The 17,489-nt window shown below is 42.5% G+C and overlaps 1 protein-coding gene across 6 annotated transcripts in view; it reads left to right on the top strand.

Annotated features, from left to right (window-relative positions):
- The window catches only part of ABTB3 (ankyrin repeat and BTB domain containing 3), a 213,878-nt gene that overhangs the window by 140,261 nt on the left and 56,128 nt on the right, over nt 1-17,489 (top strand). For all 6 annotated transcript variants that reach the window (XM_083574077.1, XM_083574076.1, XM_083574075.1 and 3 more), the window contains exon 3: nt 1,113-1,317. In XM_083574077.1, coding sequence (XP_083430203.1) covers nt 1,113-1,317 — 205 coding nt within the window. The remainder of the gene's footprint in view (nt 1-1,112; nt 1,318-17,489) is intronic.

Genomic DNA, 17,489 nt, shown 5'->3' with positions numbered 1-17,489 from the left:
ATTGTAGTCCCAAAACATCTGGAGGGCTGAGATTGGGGATGCCTGCTCTAGAGTCTCGGGCAGGGGTCCTTCCCCTTCTCTCCCACTGAGCCATGGTCCCTTCTTGCTCTTTAAAGTGAACCGAACCTGTACCCTGAGATCATCATCTGCGGTCCTTCTTCCTGCACTCCCTCCACAAGAAGTCCAGAGGGTGGCAACACAAGAACTGGCCTTTTCTGCAGTGGCTTCCTCTCTGTGGAGTGGTCTCCCCAGAGATGTTCATCTGGCACCTTCATTATACACCTTTAGGTCCCAGGCAAAAACCTTCCCCTTCAACCAGGCCTTGGGCTGATTAACATATGATGCCTTTTAATTGTGTTGTGGGGTGCGGATTATTGGTTTGTTTTTATTATGTGTTTTGTGGGGGGTTTTTTTCTTTTGTTTTCCTGTTGTGAACTGCCCTGAGATTTATGGATGAAGGGCATTATACAATTATATATATATATATATAGAGAGAGAGAGAGAGAGAGAGAGAGAGAGAGTGCCCGTACATCTGAGCTGAGCTGTTTGTATGAACATCATCACAGCTTCCCAGAATGCCTTAGTCCATTATAAAGAGAGAATAATTACTTCCTGGCTGCATAATGTTGTTGGATGTTGTTGTGCCTTCCCATTACTACTTTCACTAATACAAAATGGATAGAAATTGAAATAATAAATAACTCTTTCTTGGAAATGTATTGTTTTGCCTTGGGAGTGTGTGAACAAGCCTGGTATTAGGGGTCAGCATGGTTGGGCACCTGCCCGTGGTCTGGAGTTGATCCTGCTAAGCCTGTAGCATGCCACACAGGGGCTGTGATGGTGGCAGGATGGCAGAGGCACCACCACCAAGCAGGTGGTGTTGGGCAGGGGCTCAGTGGTAGTACCATGCAGCGGATCTGCTAAAGCCTTGCGCCAATGGTACATCAGTAATGTTTGCTCTTCTGAATAAATCTTACAACCTAACATGAATTGCCACTCTTGATGCAACCACAGCCTCTATATTTCAGAATGGTGCTTAAACAAAAGAAGGCCTGAGGCTGAGATATAATTACACCCAGCCATAGCAATGATCCTGACTTCTCCCTTTCCAGGCGATCTGGTGTCTCGAGCAATGCATCACCTGCAGCCGCTCAGTGCGAAGCAACATAGCAACAGCACCCCCATGCACCACAAGCAGGGGTCACTCTACTGGGAACCGGAGGCCTTGTACACGCTCTGTTATTTTATGCACTGCCCACAGATGGAATGGGAGAACCCGAACGTGGAACCCTCCAAAGTAACACTACAGACGGAAAGGTAATGATCTCCTTTACCAACAGATCCACAGTTTTCTTATTAGTTACCGAACGCAGGCTAGGCACTGTAGATTTCTCCATTCAGTCTATTTTGGTTATGATTGCTTTTTCTTCCTGGAATAAATTTCGCCTGCCATTAAGTGCTCTGTGGCTGACCCAGAATATATCAAAAATGACACCCAGTGGCTACATACTGCAGATTGGTTCCAGATGTCTATTTTGGAGAGATCTCTTTCACCCCCACCCCCCAAACTTTGTTCTCTTTTTGTCTCTTGGCTGTGCCTGTGATTTTGGAAAGGAAAATTAGAGGTTCTGTTTGTAGCTTAACAGGTTTGGTTTTAAATGTGTTTTTTTACAAATTTAATGGGCTTCAGCAACTGTAATTTGGGACTCAGGGACTGAGTAGAATATACGCAGTATGTGAAGAACAAGTTGTGGAGTCTATTACATTGCTAGTAATGCCTGTTGACATTCAGAGGTGACTTTGAAACATGTTCATCATTTAAGCCCTAGTTTTCTGGTTTTAGCCAGACTAAGAAGGCCAAAGAAGAGCCAGGATAAGAGTTGCATGCATACAAAGTGTGTATGTGTGAAATAAAATGTCCTAACTTGAGAAATTTGTTTGAAATAAGCGGAAATCTTTTGGGAGATGTTAAAGATCTGCATGCCAAAGGACTCTGGTATAACCTGGGTTGACCAAAAGTCAATAATGCTTCTGTTGCCTTCCAGTAGCCCATGAATAGATTTTGGATCAGTAACAGCTGTTTGCAGTAAAGCATCTTGTGGGATCTGTGGCTGAGTGTATCTCAAGAAGTCAGTATATTTTGTTATGGGAGAGCTGCATAACCTGTCACCCACGAAGCCAAACTGAGTACACCAACAAGGCTGGTTCCATATATTAGGGGCCTCTCAGCTACATGTCATCTAGAGGGCGGCATTACTCCAGTGCAGCTCCCCCACTTCTTTGCAGTCTTGCCCTAGAATGGGCTTGCTTTTAGTACAGTGGGTGACAGCAGCAGAAATCTGCAGCAGCAACCTGCAATCTCGATTTTTTCCACAATACCTCTACATCACAGATGTTGCGGAACTACAGTTCCCATAATTTCCACTTATTGTCCATGATTGGTGTTCATGTGAGTCCAATAACATCTGAAGGTCCACAGGTTCATCATCCCTACATAGCATAACTGTGGGGCATTGTAGGAATGTCAGAATGCTTCCCACTTCCTTGCTGCTCTCACACAGTAAATTTGAGGCAAGTAACACAGTTGAACAGGAGGGACCACCTGAAACACTACTGGACCCTCAGTAGCTGCTCAACTATGATGGGTACTGCTTTGGGAGTAGGGTTATAGTTCAGTGGTAAAGCATCTGCTTTGCTTAAAAAGGGGCCCAGTTTCAGTCCCAGGTAAGCTGCCTGAAACCCTGGAGAGCTACTGCCAATCATTGTTGAATATACTGAACTAGATGGGCCCAGTTTCAGTCCCAGGTAAGCTGGGAGAGACCCCTGCCTGAAAACCTGGAGAGCCACTGCCAATCATTGTTGAATATTCTGAACTAGATGGGCCAGTGGTCTGACAGGTAGCTTCCTGTTCTACTTCCTAGTGGTTCAGTTAAGCTTCTGTTTTTGCTGCAGGCTTTCATACATGGCTGAAGGGCTGCATTTGGTTTGGTGAGTCACAATTGTGCAATCCTGGGTTATGGGTTAGGTCAGTTTGACATGTTTCACCTGAGTTCTCTGTTCAAGTGCTCTCAAATTGATAAAATAAGAAAAGAAAAGGAGTTTTGATATATTTAAGTATACTGCTAATACTATTTATTCAGTAGTTATTAATTTATATGCTGTACAATGATAGGGATGGGCAGGCATCAAGCTTGAGGGATCTATTTTGTTTTTCTCAGGACCCCCAAAGTCCACCAGTTGCTGCCAAGTGCAAAACGGTGGCTTAGAAAGGAAAGGCAGATTTAGAAATAAAGATCAGGGTGCCTCTGAGTATATATTAGGACAGGAATTAGTGTGTGCATCTTATGGAGCGAATGCAGCCTGCGCAGCTATCGCCAGAACAGCAAGAGGGATTGCTGCTTTCACTGCACAGTAATTCCTCTTGTTGTTCTGGCTTCTGAGATTCAGAATATATTTTTTCTTGTTTTCCTCCTCCAAAAACTAGGTGTGTCTTGTGGTCTGGTGCGTCTTATAGAGCGAAAAATACAGTAGATGAAAGAAGTAGAGTTGCCAGGTTGCCACCCGGAGCTGCTCTCCTTCACATGTCATCCTTTGTTTGGTCCCTTCACAGGCCTTCCTCCCTCGTCTGTAGTAGCAAGCAGGAAAAAATACAGCTTTTTAACATGGCAGATAGGGCAGGAGTGGGGCAGACGATGCCCCAGCTGGATCCCGCCCCCTCCTTGCCCTCTTCAAGATTTATGAAGCATTTCTTGGTTGCAAACTGGCACCTTTACAAAGAAGGGAACAGAACTTAGGGTATATATAGCCAGGTGCATAGAACAATGTGACAAGCAGGCAAGAAGGATTAATGGTGATTCACACAAGGTCATGTTTAGTTGCATATATTATATTTTCCCATCCCTGCTTTCAATAATGAATCTTAGTTTGTCTATTCTCATTCCTTTGCACTGATGCACATTTCAAATAGCATGAAAATAATAATAAGGAATAAAAATAATAAAAGGTAATAAAATGCAGGCTAGTTTTGACATTTGTCAACAACTGCCCCATCCCCTAATTTAGTTACGCTGCTGCACTTATTAAATTGTTAGTATTCTTGAAGCAGTTCGACTGTATTGAAATCAAACAAAGGTCTGTTCCTTTTTAAGCCCTATTTGACAAATTCTCTTTCCCTGGAAAACCACTTTAGGAGCTGTGGTAATGTGGTAAAGGCCAGAGTAAGCTTTCTGTATTGTTGCCAGGACCTTGTGGTTGGCTTTGGAAGGAACAAAGATACCTTCTGCTGCCTAATCAGATGTGCTGTGGTGTTTAGCAACAGAAATCTCAAGCGCAAAGGATATTATAGAGGCCCAGATCTTTCCATGGACTGAGTTATGTAATCTGCTTTTTCTGTTCCAGTTTTCATGCTGCCTCACAAAAGCAATTGGTTAATGTGGCTTTCAAAAGTTTTCTTTTGTATTTTAATTTCCACCAAAGGGATACTGGTGGTATTCCCTATTGTAAGTCGTCCTTTTTAGTGTGTGATTTATTGGAAGCATTTCCCCTTGTGAATCTCCCTCTCCCTCTCTCTGATGCTTGAAAGAAAAATGAAATTATTCTTAGTCACATTTGTTTCTAAGCATTTTGCTTTATCTTATCTAACTTCCAGGTGTTTATTCTTATTAACTTTGCTCTCATATTTGCATTTTGGTTTGTTTATAATGGAAAGAGTTAGATTGTTTCTCATTCCCTGGCTGTTTTATCCTGGCTTTCTAAATTTGACCCTCTGTAATTCAAAGTGAGATGTCCTTGGATGTTGTCACTGTAAGTGGCTTCCCTGCTTTATAAACACACACTGCTTTATAAACAGACACACTTCTTCCCAGGGCCGGCCCACCCATGAGGCAAAGTGAGATGACAGCCTCAGCCGTCAGAATCGACAGGAGCAACAGACCTCAATGTACAGTAGATCTTTATTCCCTGCTTGTTCCTGATACAGATCTTCATTCACCACTTCTTCCCTGACAGGGAGGGGGCGCCTTTTTGTGGTTCACCTTAGGTACCAAAATGTCTTGTGCCAACCCTCCACCCTCAGACAGAATCTTAAAAATAAGAGCACAGTTGTGCAGATTATTTAAATGGTGGAACATGAATAGCAAAAATCTATTGCAGGGATGGCTAATCCATCTGTCACATGCACCCCTCATATTGTTTGTGCTCCCCAAGTTCTCCTTCCAAATTTGTCATAAAAAAAAAAGTTTTGACAGGGCCTCTGCTGTGACGTCAACAATTTATCACCCCAATTTTATCCATTTAAAACAAAAAAAAATAAACAAACATATTTTCCCCTGACTTTTGTGCCCCCTCAATGCCCTCCAAGATGTGTCAGCCTTAGGAGGAAGGAGAAGAGGAAGGAGAGGGAGATTAACTATTTTGCTGAGCACTTTAACAGGTTCCCTCCTTTAAGTAATGCCAAAAGGTTTTGTGGCTTCCCAAATGTGTCCTTAAAAATAAAGCCACACCCATTTTTACGCTTTGGCCATACCAGAGAGAATGTCACTGGTGAGGTGCTATAGCATTGTATTTTTCAATATCCATACAAGTTGATAAGGATCTGGGAGTGTTTGCCTCCAAATAATCTACACCCTCTCAGCCTTTCAAGTCTGCTATTGGTTTTGTTCCTCTCCATTCTGCGTGTGCTTGTCAATATTGATATACCCCCCCCAAAAAAAAATTTACAGTCACATTTCAGGGGGTGAGGGTAGTGTCTTCTCAGTCTTGCTGCTCCGCCCTTTTGAGCAAACGGTATCACTCCTGGGGTGAGGAAAGTGAGTGCGGCATCACTCCTGTTCTCTACTGCTTCCGCATTGTGGTGTTCCCTACTGACATAGTTTATTTCTGAGCATTATGTCCTATGGGTTTTCTGGATGTTAAACAAGATGTATAAGTCAGCCCTCCTTCTCTGGGCCTACCTACATTTATCTTTAAATGCCTACTGTTGCTTTACACCTGAAGCCACTTTTTATAGTCCCAACAGGATCGGCAGGACTAAATCAAATTCAGTGGCATGCTTCCTCCTTCTTAAGTGTGCTAACTCAGTAGAGGTGCTGCATTGATTGCTGGGCGTTCCTTGCAAGAGCTGGTTGGTGCATTGTCTCTGCTTGCTAATTTGTGTGGGCTCCCTTTCCTTGATAGCACCTCACCTGCCAACTATATTGGCACAACCCTTATCATTTCCCTCAAACTTGCTGTACAGTATTTCTTTTCCTATTATTCTGACTGAAAGTGTAGTTTTAACCGTCTTGGAATCCACATTAATTTTATTTGGCAGCATACTGGAATTCCTCTCTGATGTTTGGGCTGTTTTTTGGGTTCATCCTATGGCCTTAGGGTGAAAATTTCATTATACCATTTCTGCTGCCCCCCCTTTCTTTTTCCCTTGAAGCCTTAAATGATTTGAAAGAGTCTGTCAACCATCCCCATTCCCTACCCTGCCTTTTAATTTCCAGTCTGAGTTGTGTGTGTTTGTCTCATATTGTTGAATGTTATAGCAGGTGTAGCCTCATTTTGCTTATGTGTTTTCCAGCCAATGTATAGTGGGACCTGTTAAGAAGTAAAATGGAGTTGGGGCGGTGGGAATGAAGACACGTTAAATTAACGATAAACCACCAGAGGGCTTTGTTTATGGCCTATATTTTTGTTTTAAAACTCTGGGAATATATCACTAATATTGCTGGCTCCTATCAGGAGTGTTTTCCTGACTAGGTGTCATAGCACATGTCTGCAGTAGTTATAACTATTGTTGTACATAGGAAATTTCCATAAGCACAAATGCTTATAAAACAAAACAATTATTTCTTTATTAAATTGATATGACCCCTTTTGTGCAAAGACCACAGGGTGGCTTACAACACAGAACACAAATTTCAGTAGGTGGCATAATATCTGTACAACATAAAAATCAAAGCAGTTCTATAAATACTACTATAATAATAAGGAAACATAATAAGATACATGTTCTCATAATAGCAACGGCATAAAATAGGAGAGGAGCAGTGGGGTGTCTAAGTTACAAAAACAGTGCACAGCAACAAAATCTTCTGTCTATCCATGTTGTTGTTGTTTAGTCGTGTCCGACTCTTCGTGACCCCATGGACCAAAGCATGCCAGGCATTCCTGTCTTCCACTGCCTCCCGCAGTTTGGTCAAACTCATGCTGGTAGCTTCGAGAACACTATCCAACCATCTCGTCCTCTGTCGTCCCCTTCTCCTTGTGCCCTCCATCTTTCCCAACATCAGGGTCTTTTCCAGGGAGTCTTCTCTTCTCATGAGGTGGCCAAAATATTGGAGCCTCAGCTTCATGATCTGTCTTTCCAGTGAGCACTCAGGGCTGATTTCCTTAAGAATGGAGAGGTTTGATCTTCTTGCTGTCCATGGGACTCTCAAGAGTCTCCTCCAGCACCATAATTCAAAAGCATAAATTCTTCGGCGATCAGCCTTCTTTATGGTCCAGCTCTCACTTCCATACATCACTACTGGGAAAACCATAGCTTTTACTATACGGACCCTGTCTATCCATAGGTAGCTCTTATTTCTGACCCCCACGGAAAATGGACAGGACCCCCCCCCCCCAGCTCTCATCTGGGAGCTTTCCTCTCCTCTCCCAGTCTGTTATCCTCGACTTCACTTCCTGCCTTTTCACCATCTATCTGCCGCTTTCACATATACCAGAAGTTGAGAATCTTTTTTTTCCTACTGAGGCCGGAATCCCTCAGGGGCAATTTGCTGGAAATTTTATCATATGCTAATATGTTTATGTGCAAATCTAGAAATAATTCCTACAATTCAAATAGGAAAACAATGCATCTTACCACAGTGGGAAAGGCTTGTGATCTGGTGCATTGTGTACCTTCTCAGTTTCCAGGCCAAGTGCTAGCTTTCCATGGACCACTTAAAAGCCCTTGCTTCCCCTCCTTAGTGTTCATTATCTTTAAACCAGGCCTGCCGCAGACAGGCCTTCAAACAGAGGAGTGTCTCCTGTAAAATAGGGCATATGGCCACCTTTTTTTTATTATTTCCCCTTTCAGTCAGGTTAAAAAAAAAAGAGCTGTGTGAGACTGTAAATCTTTTTTTCTGAGAAATTTTTATTTTTTCTCAGTTGGCAAACATTTCCCACAGCCTTTCAGCTCTTCCTTTTGGGTAGCTTTAATGCTTGCTTGTTGAATAAGGGAAGTGCATGAGTGTTATAAATCTTGCAGTTTATAAGTATAAACAAAAAACACACACACCTGATTAATTCTTACAGGCTCAATCTTGCTAAACAAATTACAGGTATAGCCCCAGATGCAATACCCCACCCCCGCAGCATATTAGACATTGGGGTCACATTTTTCATCCTTCTTTAGTACTCTATTTTTCACCTCCCCCCACCTTTAACGTTACAGGTTCATTATTTGCTTGAGAAGGCATAAAATAAGAAAGAGGTTTCAAGTCTCTTAACGATGTCAGGAAACAGAGAGTGGAACACACTGTATATCACACTGAATGGCTATGTGGGATATGCCCAATTGGGTTGCTTTTTTGCTCTGAAATTTGAGCTACAAGGTGTAGAGAAACTCCAGATCCTAGGACTTGCCGCCTTTTGTGCTCTATTGAGCAGGTTTTGGTTTGGGTTTATTTTTACAAAATCGTGTATCTGGGAAAAGAGGTACAAGTTTGCGTTTTATTTACTTTAATTATATTGTGCTTTTGTGAACACATGCACCCATGAGTTCTCAAGGCAGCTGAGAATAAGACTCAAATGACACATGACCGCAGTGGCTCTGCCCCTTTCATGCATACTGCTCCATTTTGCATGGTTTTACTTTTTTTGTAATTGTTAATGGTTTTATCTGTTTCATAGCTGTATAGTATATTTCTGTAACCCACACTGGGACCTCATGGTGAAGAATGGGTAAGAAATCTAAACAAACAAAATACAGCATGAGCATGAAGGAGGACAGAGGACATTAAAGTCAGGTAAATGACATTAAAGTCAGGTAAAACTTGCAGCTTTTGAAATATGTCATTTTCAACACATCTAAAATTTGTGGTAGGGACTTTTAGCAACCATTAGCATCAAATTTCTGAATTTTTATATGGTCACCTAGAAGAGAAAATCTTGATGTGTTCCTCTCTCTGGCCATTGCCCTCCTTCCATTTTCAGTGGCTTTTTAGTGGTGACTATGTACCATTAGGGCTGGATTTTGGAGCCTGGGAGAGAAAAGGAAAATGGAGGGACCTCTTAGGTGCCACCATCATTGAGATATCGCTTTGCCACTTGCATGATCGGTATTAGTCCTGCACTCACTGATGCTTTGGTGTTCACAGCCAGGGGCAGACTGCCTTTCAGATTTGCAGTGGATGAACATCTCTCCTTTCCTATTTTGGATGCATCCTAAAAACCAGAAATACACTCACAGATATTTTAGAAGCTTAGCATTTTGTTTACAGTACTTACATTTTTAATGTTTATATTGTTTAGCTTTTTAAGAGATTATATATGGTTATTTTATACAGAGCTCCTAATTAATACGTAAAGTGCTTTAAAACAATTTTTTTTAATGCAATCATTAAGAGCAACTAAACTTTTCTGGTTATAAGTTCAGTTGTGTAGTGAAGAGAAACCAATTAATGCATGCTGCTAATGCAGTGTCGGATTACAGTGTTATCCCACAGAAAGCGATCTCTAGTTTATTTTTATCCTACTGCCTTTCAAATTACCGCACCGCTTTAATTTTGCCTTCCTTATTTTCTTCACAAGATTACACAAACATTTAAAGAAATCCCTGTTGGTGCTCCATGTTGATTCTACACACATATGTACCCAATCAAGACATTTCACATATAATTCAGTCCTGCACAATCTGTGACTCACACAACCTATGTGTCAGACCACAACCCACCAGCCATGGATTCCTAGTTTGACAACCAGTAAGCCAACAGCTTGGTGGGGCTGTGCTACTTCCCTGACCTCCCTCTGACTGAGTCTCAATTGTATTCCCCAGCTGATCTGCTGCAAAGAGGACGCTCCTCTGCTGCGCTTGCCTTAAATGCAGCAAGCCACACCCCCTGAGCCAGCCGATTGGCTGGCCAGGGGGATTACGCGGCAGAGGATTCCCCTGATCGCTTGGGGCTGGAGGTGTGAAGCCCGCAACACCACCACCTCCTGAGGTCAGAAGTGGCTTTCTGGGACAGAGGAGGGAGGTGGCAGTGGGGACAGCATGGTGCAAATGTGCCAATGAAAGCCATTCTGTGCACCGGCCAGAGTGTTTGCACCTCACCACCAACTTGCCCCTCCTTATCCACCCTGATATGCAGCAGCAACTCAGTTGGAAGGAGGTCAGGTAAGTGCCATTATCCCACCATGCCACCCACTACTGTTTGACAACCCCACTGCTTTTGTTATATGAGATTGGCAGCAAAAACAAGAGGTTTATCAAGCTCCGGGTGGGTTGCTTGTGGAATGCCCTCCCTTAGGAAGGCTTGCCTAGTGCCAAAGCTGGTATCTTTCTGGCCCCAGGGGAATATATTTTCATTTGCCTGGGTCTAACAGTATATCACCGTATCTCGTTTAAATTAGTTGGTTTTATTGATTCTGCTTATTCTTCTCTGCTGTGCTTTGCTGCTTCCTGTGGTTTTAGTGGTTTTTGTTGTTGTAAGGGCAGAGGGAGCATAGCATAGTGCCAGAGCAAATCCTCTGCTTGCAGAACATCCCAAGTTCAGGTCCTGGTATCTCCAGTTAAAATGAGCTTAGGTAACAGCTGATGTGAAAGAACTATGCCCTAGACCCAAGAGAGCTGCTATCAGTCAGGATAGACAGCAGAAATGGAGGAGAAATTTGGTCAGTTCAAATTTCACATCTTCAAGGTGGTCCTGATTCAGAAACAGCAGAGCAAAATTACATAATTTTATTTCTTAAAAGACCCTGACGTTGGGAAATATGGAGGGCACAAGGAGAAGGGGATGATAGAGGACGAGATGGTTGGATAGTGTTCTCGAAGCTACCAGCATGAGTTTGACCAAACTGCGGGAAGCAGTGGAAGACAATAGTGCCTGGTGTTCTCTGGTCCATGGGGTCACGAAGAGTCGGACACGACTAAACGACTAAACAACAACAATTTCTTAATGGTTGAGCATCAGTCATGTTGCATGGGCAGAGCATAGCTTTGTTGCTGACCCTTTTAAAAAAAGAAGAAATAAAAAGGCTCAATGTTGTGTGCTCCAGCACATAAGAAGGGAAATGCAAAGCCTGCAGAGAGAGGATTTTCCTGAGAGCTAACACTGATATTCCGAAGCCAAAGCCTGGAGAAGCTGTTTGACAGTTTCATCTCAGCAGCAAGTCCAGCAGAAGTCTTGAGGCAAAGTCTGAAAGGAGGTTGCAGTGGATGAAACAATTGTATTTCTTCACATTGTGCCTATAAAATTTTCATCTTGCCCAAAATGAATGGGTACCATATTTGAGGCTTTTTAATCTAGAAAAAGAAATGGCCAGCATAGCTATCCTAACCATGGCCACAACTGCACTATACATTTTAAACAGTATCATATCACATTAAGCAGTCATGGCTTCTCCCAAAGAATACTGGGAACTGTAGTTTCTTCAGGATGTTGGGAGTTGTTTGAACACCTCATTCCCTCACAGAGAGGTTTAACCCTCTTCCTAGACACAGGGCATTGAGATCCATGCTATTGGAGCTTCAGGTTGTGTGTGTTGTCATCTGAGGGATCAGCTTCTGGCCTTGTCTCTGTAGACACTGACTCCTCAGTATCCTGCTCTACCTCAGCAGAGGATGCCTCCTCCAATTTGAAATCCAAGTAAATGTGGATCCTGACAGGGAGGAATGCTCCATCTCCCTAAGGACTGGATCCTGCTCTGGACCTTCATGTATTCCCTTCAGGTGTCTTGTGCCCCCAAGGAAGTCCTACCCCAGAATTTGAGATGGTCACAATAGCACAATATGGTACAGGCATGGAGAAATCAGTTGCGCTGCTCATTACACTGGTCAACAACAAATTTGTTGTCTGCGTTTCTTCGGTTGATTTAGGACGAATCTGATGTGCTGAATCCAAAAATCACATTGGTTTTGCTCAAACAGGTCAAGTTTTTGAGCGATGGCCACATGTCTTTTTTTTACGTTTTTGTTCACATGTACGCTTGTGTGGAGCATTTTAGAAGAAGTTGGTGGGGGTAAAATGCTATGTCGAATAATTGTTTTGATTGGAAATGATTATTTTAATGACAAGAAGTATTCAGGTTCGATAGTTCTGGGTGATTATGTCGAAAAGGGATCAGTTTGAAGTCATAAAACCTCGAAATCTTCCATAAATTGGTGTGGCAAAGCATAAAGTTGCTTACCATGCTTATTTTGGTATTAAACTTGGTGACCAGGATAAAGCTTGGGCACCACACATGGTGTGCAAGGCATGCACTGAGACTCTACGTGGGTGGACCAATGGCAAGAGGAGTCTGAACTTTGGAATTCCCATGGTTTGGAGAGAGCCGACAAACCATGTCACTGACTGCTACTTCTGTGCTGTTGATGTGACTGGGATCAACAGAAAGATCCGGAGCAGCCTCAAGTATCCTGATCTTCAATCAGCATGTCGTCCTGTAGCTCATTGTGACGAAATTCCAGTGCCTATCTTTGGAGAACTTCCTGACATTAGTGACAAAGATGCCTCCAGTGTTGAAGGACACGAAGAAGAAGAAATGGTTCTTGAAGATGATGCTCCACATCCATTTTCCCAAAAGGAGTTGAATGATCTAGTTCGCGACCTCAGCTTGTCAAAGGACTCTGCCAAACTGTTGGCATCCAGATTGAAGGAAAAAAACCTCCTCTCTGACAGTGCTCGCATCAGCTTCTTCCGCAACAGGCATCAAGAGTACCTCTGTTTTTTCTTGGAAGAGTAGGACTTGGTGTACTGTGCAGATATTGCGCAGCTTCTGCTCAAGCTTGGAGTGCCACAGTACAAACCCAAAGATTGGAGACTGTTCATTGACAGCAGCAAGCGATCACTGAAATGTGTTCTGCTACACAACGGCAACCAGTTTGCCTCTATACCCCTGGCTCACTCGACTACACTGAAGGAGAACTATGAAGCGGTGAAGTATGTGCTGGAGAAAATTGGTTATGATCAGCATAAGTGGTTTATTTGTGTTGACCTGAAGATGGTGAACTTTTTGTTGGGACAACAGTCTGACTTCACCAAGTACCCATGTTTTCTGTGCATGTGGGATAGTAGGGACGGTGCTCAGCATTACACGAAGAAGGACTGGCCTGTGTGGGAGGAATTGGTGCCTTGAAAAGAAAGGAACGTCATCAACGACCCTCTGGTGGACAGAGACAGAATACTCTTCCCACCGCTGCACATCAAGCTCGGCTTAATCAAGCAGTTCACCAAGGCTCTGGACAAGGATGGTGATGCTTCACTTACTTGTGCCAGGCTTTTCCAGGATTGACCATGGAGAAGTTGAAAGCTGGCATCTTTGACAGTCCTCAGATCCGTCAGCTCATCAGAGATCCAGAGTTCGGAAACTCAATGAACAAAGTGGAACTGGAAGTGTGGAAGGCATTTGTTCTGATGGTGAAGAACTTTCTTGGCAACAATAAGGCCAGAAACTACGCAGAACTTGTCAACAACATGCTGACTGCTTTCAGAAACCTGGGCTGCAACATGAGCGTCAAGATGCACTACCTATTTTCACATATGGACCAGTTTCCTGAGAACCTGGGTTCAATGAGTGGTGAGCAGGGGGAGAGATTCCATCAGGACATGAAAGAGATGGGGACCAGGTATCAGGGTCGCTGGGACACAGTCATGATGGCTGACTACTGTTGGACTCTGAAGAGAGACTTCCCTGCCGCTGAGCATTCCAGGAGTTCCAAGAAATGGAAGTTCAAGCCCTGAAGTTTGAAAAATGGTGAAGCAACATGTACTTGGCGATTTACGTGTACTTACCTTTATCAATGCCCACCATTCAGTTTACAGTAATCGATGTTTCTATCAGGTAATCAATATATGTTGTTGGAAAAACATTTTTTTCTCTTAAAAACATATTTAGGATGATATGTGTTGACAAAAATCAGCTGATAATGCCACAAAAATGTAATCGATTTTGTCACAAGATCTGATTTTTTTCAAATCAACATAGCACAAAAACCTGACCTGATGGAGAGAAACGGATGCCATTTCCTGATTCAGCAGTGCAAAAATACCCTAAATCAATTGTAGAAATCTAGACAACATTCAAAAAGTAAAAAATTGTTGCCCAGTGTTATCAGTGATGTCATGGAGTAGATATGCTTTCCAAAAGACTCCTGTGATACTTGCATAGACTTTGGTCTTTCGCCTGGGGAAATAATTCCATTGTCAACACTGGACGTTGCACTGAGATATCCTGTGTTCTTACCTGTGAATGAGTCCCAGCAGACATGCATAGGATTGCACTGAAAGCTTTATTTATTTATCATTGTTGCTTCAGTTGGAATAAAATGTCAATATCTTGAAATCTATATATCTTCCTTTTTGTGCCTAGAGAGTCTACGCTTTCTCCCTTTACTTCTGTCCCCAAGGCAAAGCCTTGTTCTAGCTGCTTGTTCATCTATCATTTATGCATTTCTTTGATTGCATGGTTTAAATATAATACCAAACATGTCCTGCCCATTTTTTTGGCTGGAAGCATACATACTAATCAGAGGCTCTGTGGTGGACCAAGGGACTTCTCTCCCCAAACCATATCTCCATCAGGTTTAAAAAAAAACAAACTCAGAAACTATATTCCTAAAGGCACTCTTCCCAGCACTGACCACCACCACTGTCAATGTAGATTAAGTTGCTCATGGAGCAATCATGGAAGACAGAAGAGTACTTCCCTATCAGTCCACTTTGGATTGGTAGCCAGGTTTTTGGGCTGCATATAGGCCTCTAAAGCTATATATAGTGAGTATGGAGTAGTGATAGACATTCAGCAGGTGATAAATAATCTTGCAGATTTTTTTTAAAAGCGATGCATAGTTTAAGGTGCCTGTGAATGCTTCTCATCATGCCCTGAGCAGGTGCTCCAGAATCTTGAGCTTTTTTCTTTTTCAGTAAGTCTGTAGCCCTCCTAGAAAGAAAGTTATGGAGCAAACTGTGCAGATAACTTCTAAGTGATTTATGTGAGGGTGGTGGGGTTACCTTGTATGTTTTTCCTGATTTTGAGGAATTCTTCCTGCTGTAATTAGACAGCAGCAGCAGTGTTTGTGTGTATTCGTGAGATCACCATAATCAAGACCAACAGGACCTAGCTGATTTCTCATGGTAAACATGATGATGATGATGATATTTGTACCGCGACCATCTGACTGGGTTTCCCCAGCCACTCCGGGGGTGCATGCCTTTCTGATTTTGTTTTATGCCTCCCCCTCTTCATGGCTGCCATTTTGTGACTGGCACCTCCAGCACTCTTTCAAAATTCAAAATGTGTTTGGTAGTCCAAAAAGGATGGCAACCCGTGGTTTGTGTGGGGGTGGGGGTGGCTATTTTTCAAACTTTGAAGATGGGCAGCATATGGAATGTTTATGAACATCACATAGCATCACAGCAGCTCAGCCACTTGGTGGCAAAAAGGGTCCTTTCAGCAATGTAGCTTTAGAAAACAATGTAGATTTAGAAAACAATGATGAGACAAAGAAGCAAAGTGAAGGCTCACCAAGACCATCATAGTGACACTTCTTGCTAGCAACTGGTGTAATCCGCTGTTTTGCCATCCTCATCTTCCCAGTTCAGGTCATATTTGTTCAGGACCTCATCCAAAACTGCAGTTTCTTTCTATGTGGGGTAATCCCCCTTTGTCCTTACACACATTTTCCTTTTGGAAATGTTATACCAAGCAATACCTGTAAGAAGCCTAGTGAGGTCATCATTTTTGTACAAATTGTGTCATAAACCTGAGCACACCTTTCCCCAGAACTCTGCATCTTTGTCTTCGGTTTGTGTATGTGGGGCAAGAGGAGCACCCTTTAGCCTAGACTACAAAGAAGATTGCCTAAGGCAACCTGTGACTCTCCCCAACCTCCTGGTGATGTTTTTTGTAGGGAAATGATAAATCTACACCTGGCCGGAGCAGGATAAGAAAATCCAATTCAACCAAATAAGTGCTCCGCTCTTCCTTTGCTGGCTCAGAAAACAAAACCTGGTCTAGTCAGTTTAAAGTATGCAAGGGTAATTATTATGAGGGGAGGCTTGTGGGATAGGGCACCCAGCCAGGTTCAGAACATCTTTCATACAAAAAGGGGGGAAAAACTGAATAGACCAAGAGCTGTGATGAGCTGAGAAACTAAGAATTCAAAATGAGATGTGCCTACCAGAGAATCTGAATAAAAATTGAGTCCTTCAGGGTGACTGAGGCTGGTGATTATGAGCAGAATTGACTGAGAATGGTTTTGAGCAAACCATGGTGGGATGAATGGGAGTTTCTTGAAAGCTTTTTTATTATTTTGAATGGCTGCAGTGATCATATATAACTCTTGAAAACAAGAGGGAGGGAAATCTACCCTATTTTCTCATTGTATCTATGAGGTTTTTGCACTGCAACTGCTTGAAAATAAAGATGACAACAAAGGATTGCAGTGTGGAGTGGAATTGTTCTAAACTGGGATCAAATATGTCTCTTTTTATGAGATATAAATGTAAGAAATCAATAAAATAAATAAAAACAAAATAAATAAGTTTCAAGAGCTGCAGTGGCAGGAAAATAGAGTAAGAAGTTTGGGCTCAGCTCATAGTTAGCCCAGATATTTCAAACTGATGAAGTTAATCCGCCAAAGACCCCAATTCCAAACTTCAGTTGCATTGCTACCTATAACGGGAGAGACCATTCAGGTGTATGCATAGTTTTGTGTGCACACAGCAAGGTTTCTACTGGGTTTCCCAAACTGCATTATTTATCCTGTATGTTCATTTCCCCAGTAGATTTTTACACAGGCATCAGATGCTCTTTTCATGATGAGAGTCGGAAGTGCTCACCTTCCTGCAAGGCACTGGGCGTGCTACAATGTTAGAATTACAGTAAGAGACCCCATTACATTCCTGGATCTTCCTGCTCAAAATCAGTGGTTGTTATCCTGAAAAACATTCTCTTGATAGCAGCCTGAAAAGAAAGATACTGATTTTTCATGAAAACTGTAACAGGGTCATCCTTCTTGGTAATTTAAATGTATTTTTAATATTGGGCAGACTTAAGTTCAATCATATTCTGGACCAGGTTTGGCATTACACTAGTTTGGAAATTAAAATTTCATAATGTCATTTTTTAAGCTTCTGTTGCCTTTTATTCAAGAAGGGGGAGTGAATGGTCTTCCCTCTCACTCTGTTTTGATCTGGGGTTGGGCAGATAGAGCTTTGGCAAAAAGGTACTTTATAGTGATTTGAAAGAAATTTGGTGGCCGTTTTCATTGTGATTGTGGGTCTGAAGGTTTTAATAAGACT

The sequence above is a fragment of the Podarcis filfolensis genome (assembly GCF_964270895.1).
Source record: "Podarcis filfolensis genome assembly, chromosome: 10".
Classification (NCBI taxonomy): domain Eukaryota; kingdom Metazoa; phylum Chordata; class Lepidosauria; order Squamata; family Lacertidae; genus Podarcis; species Podarcis filfolensis.
This window is presented reverse-complemented; position numbering and strand designations above follow the sequence as displayed.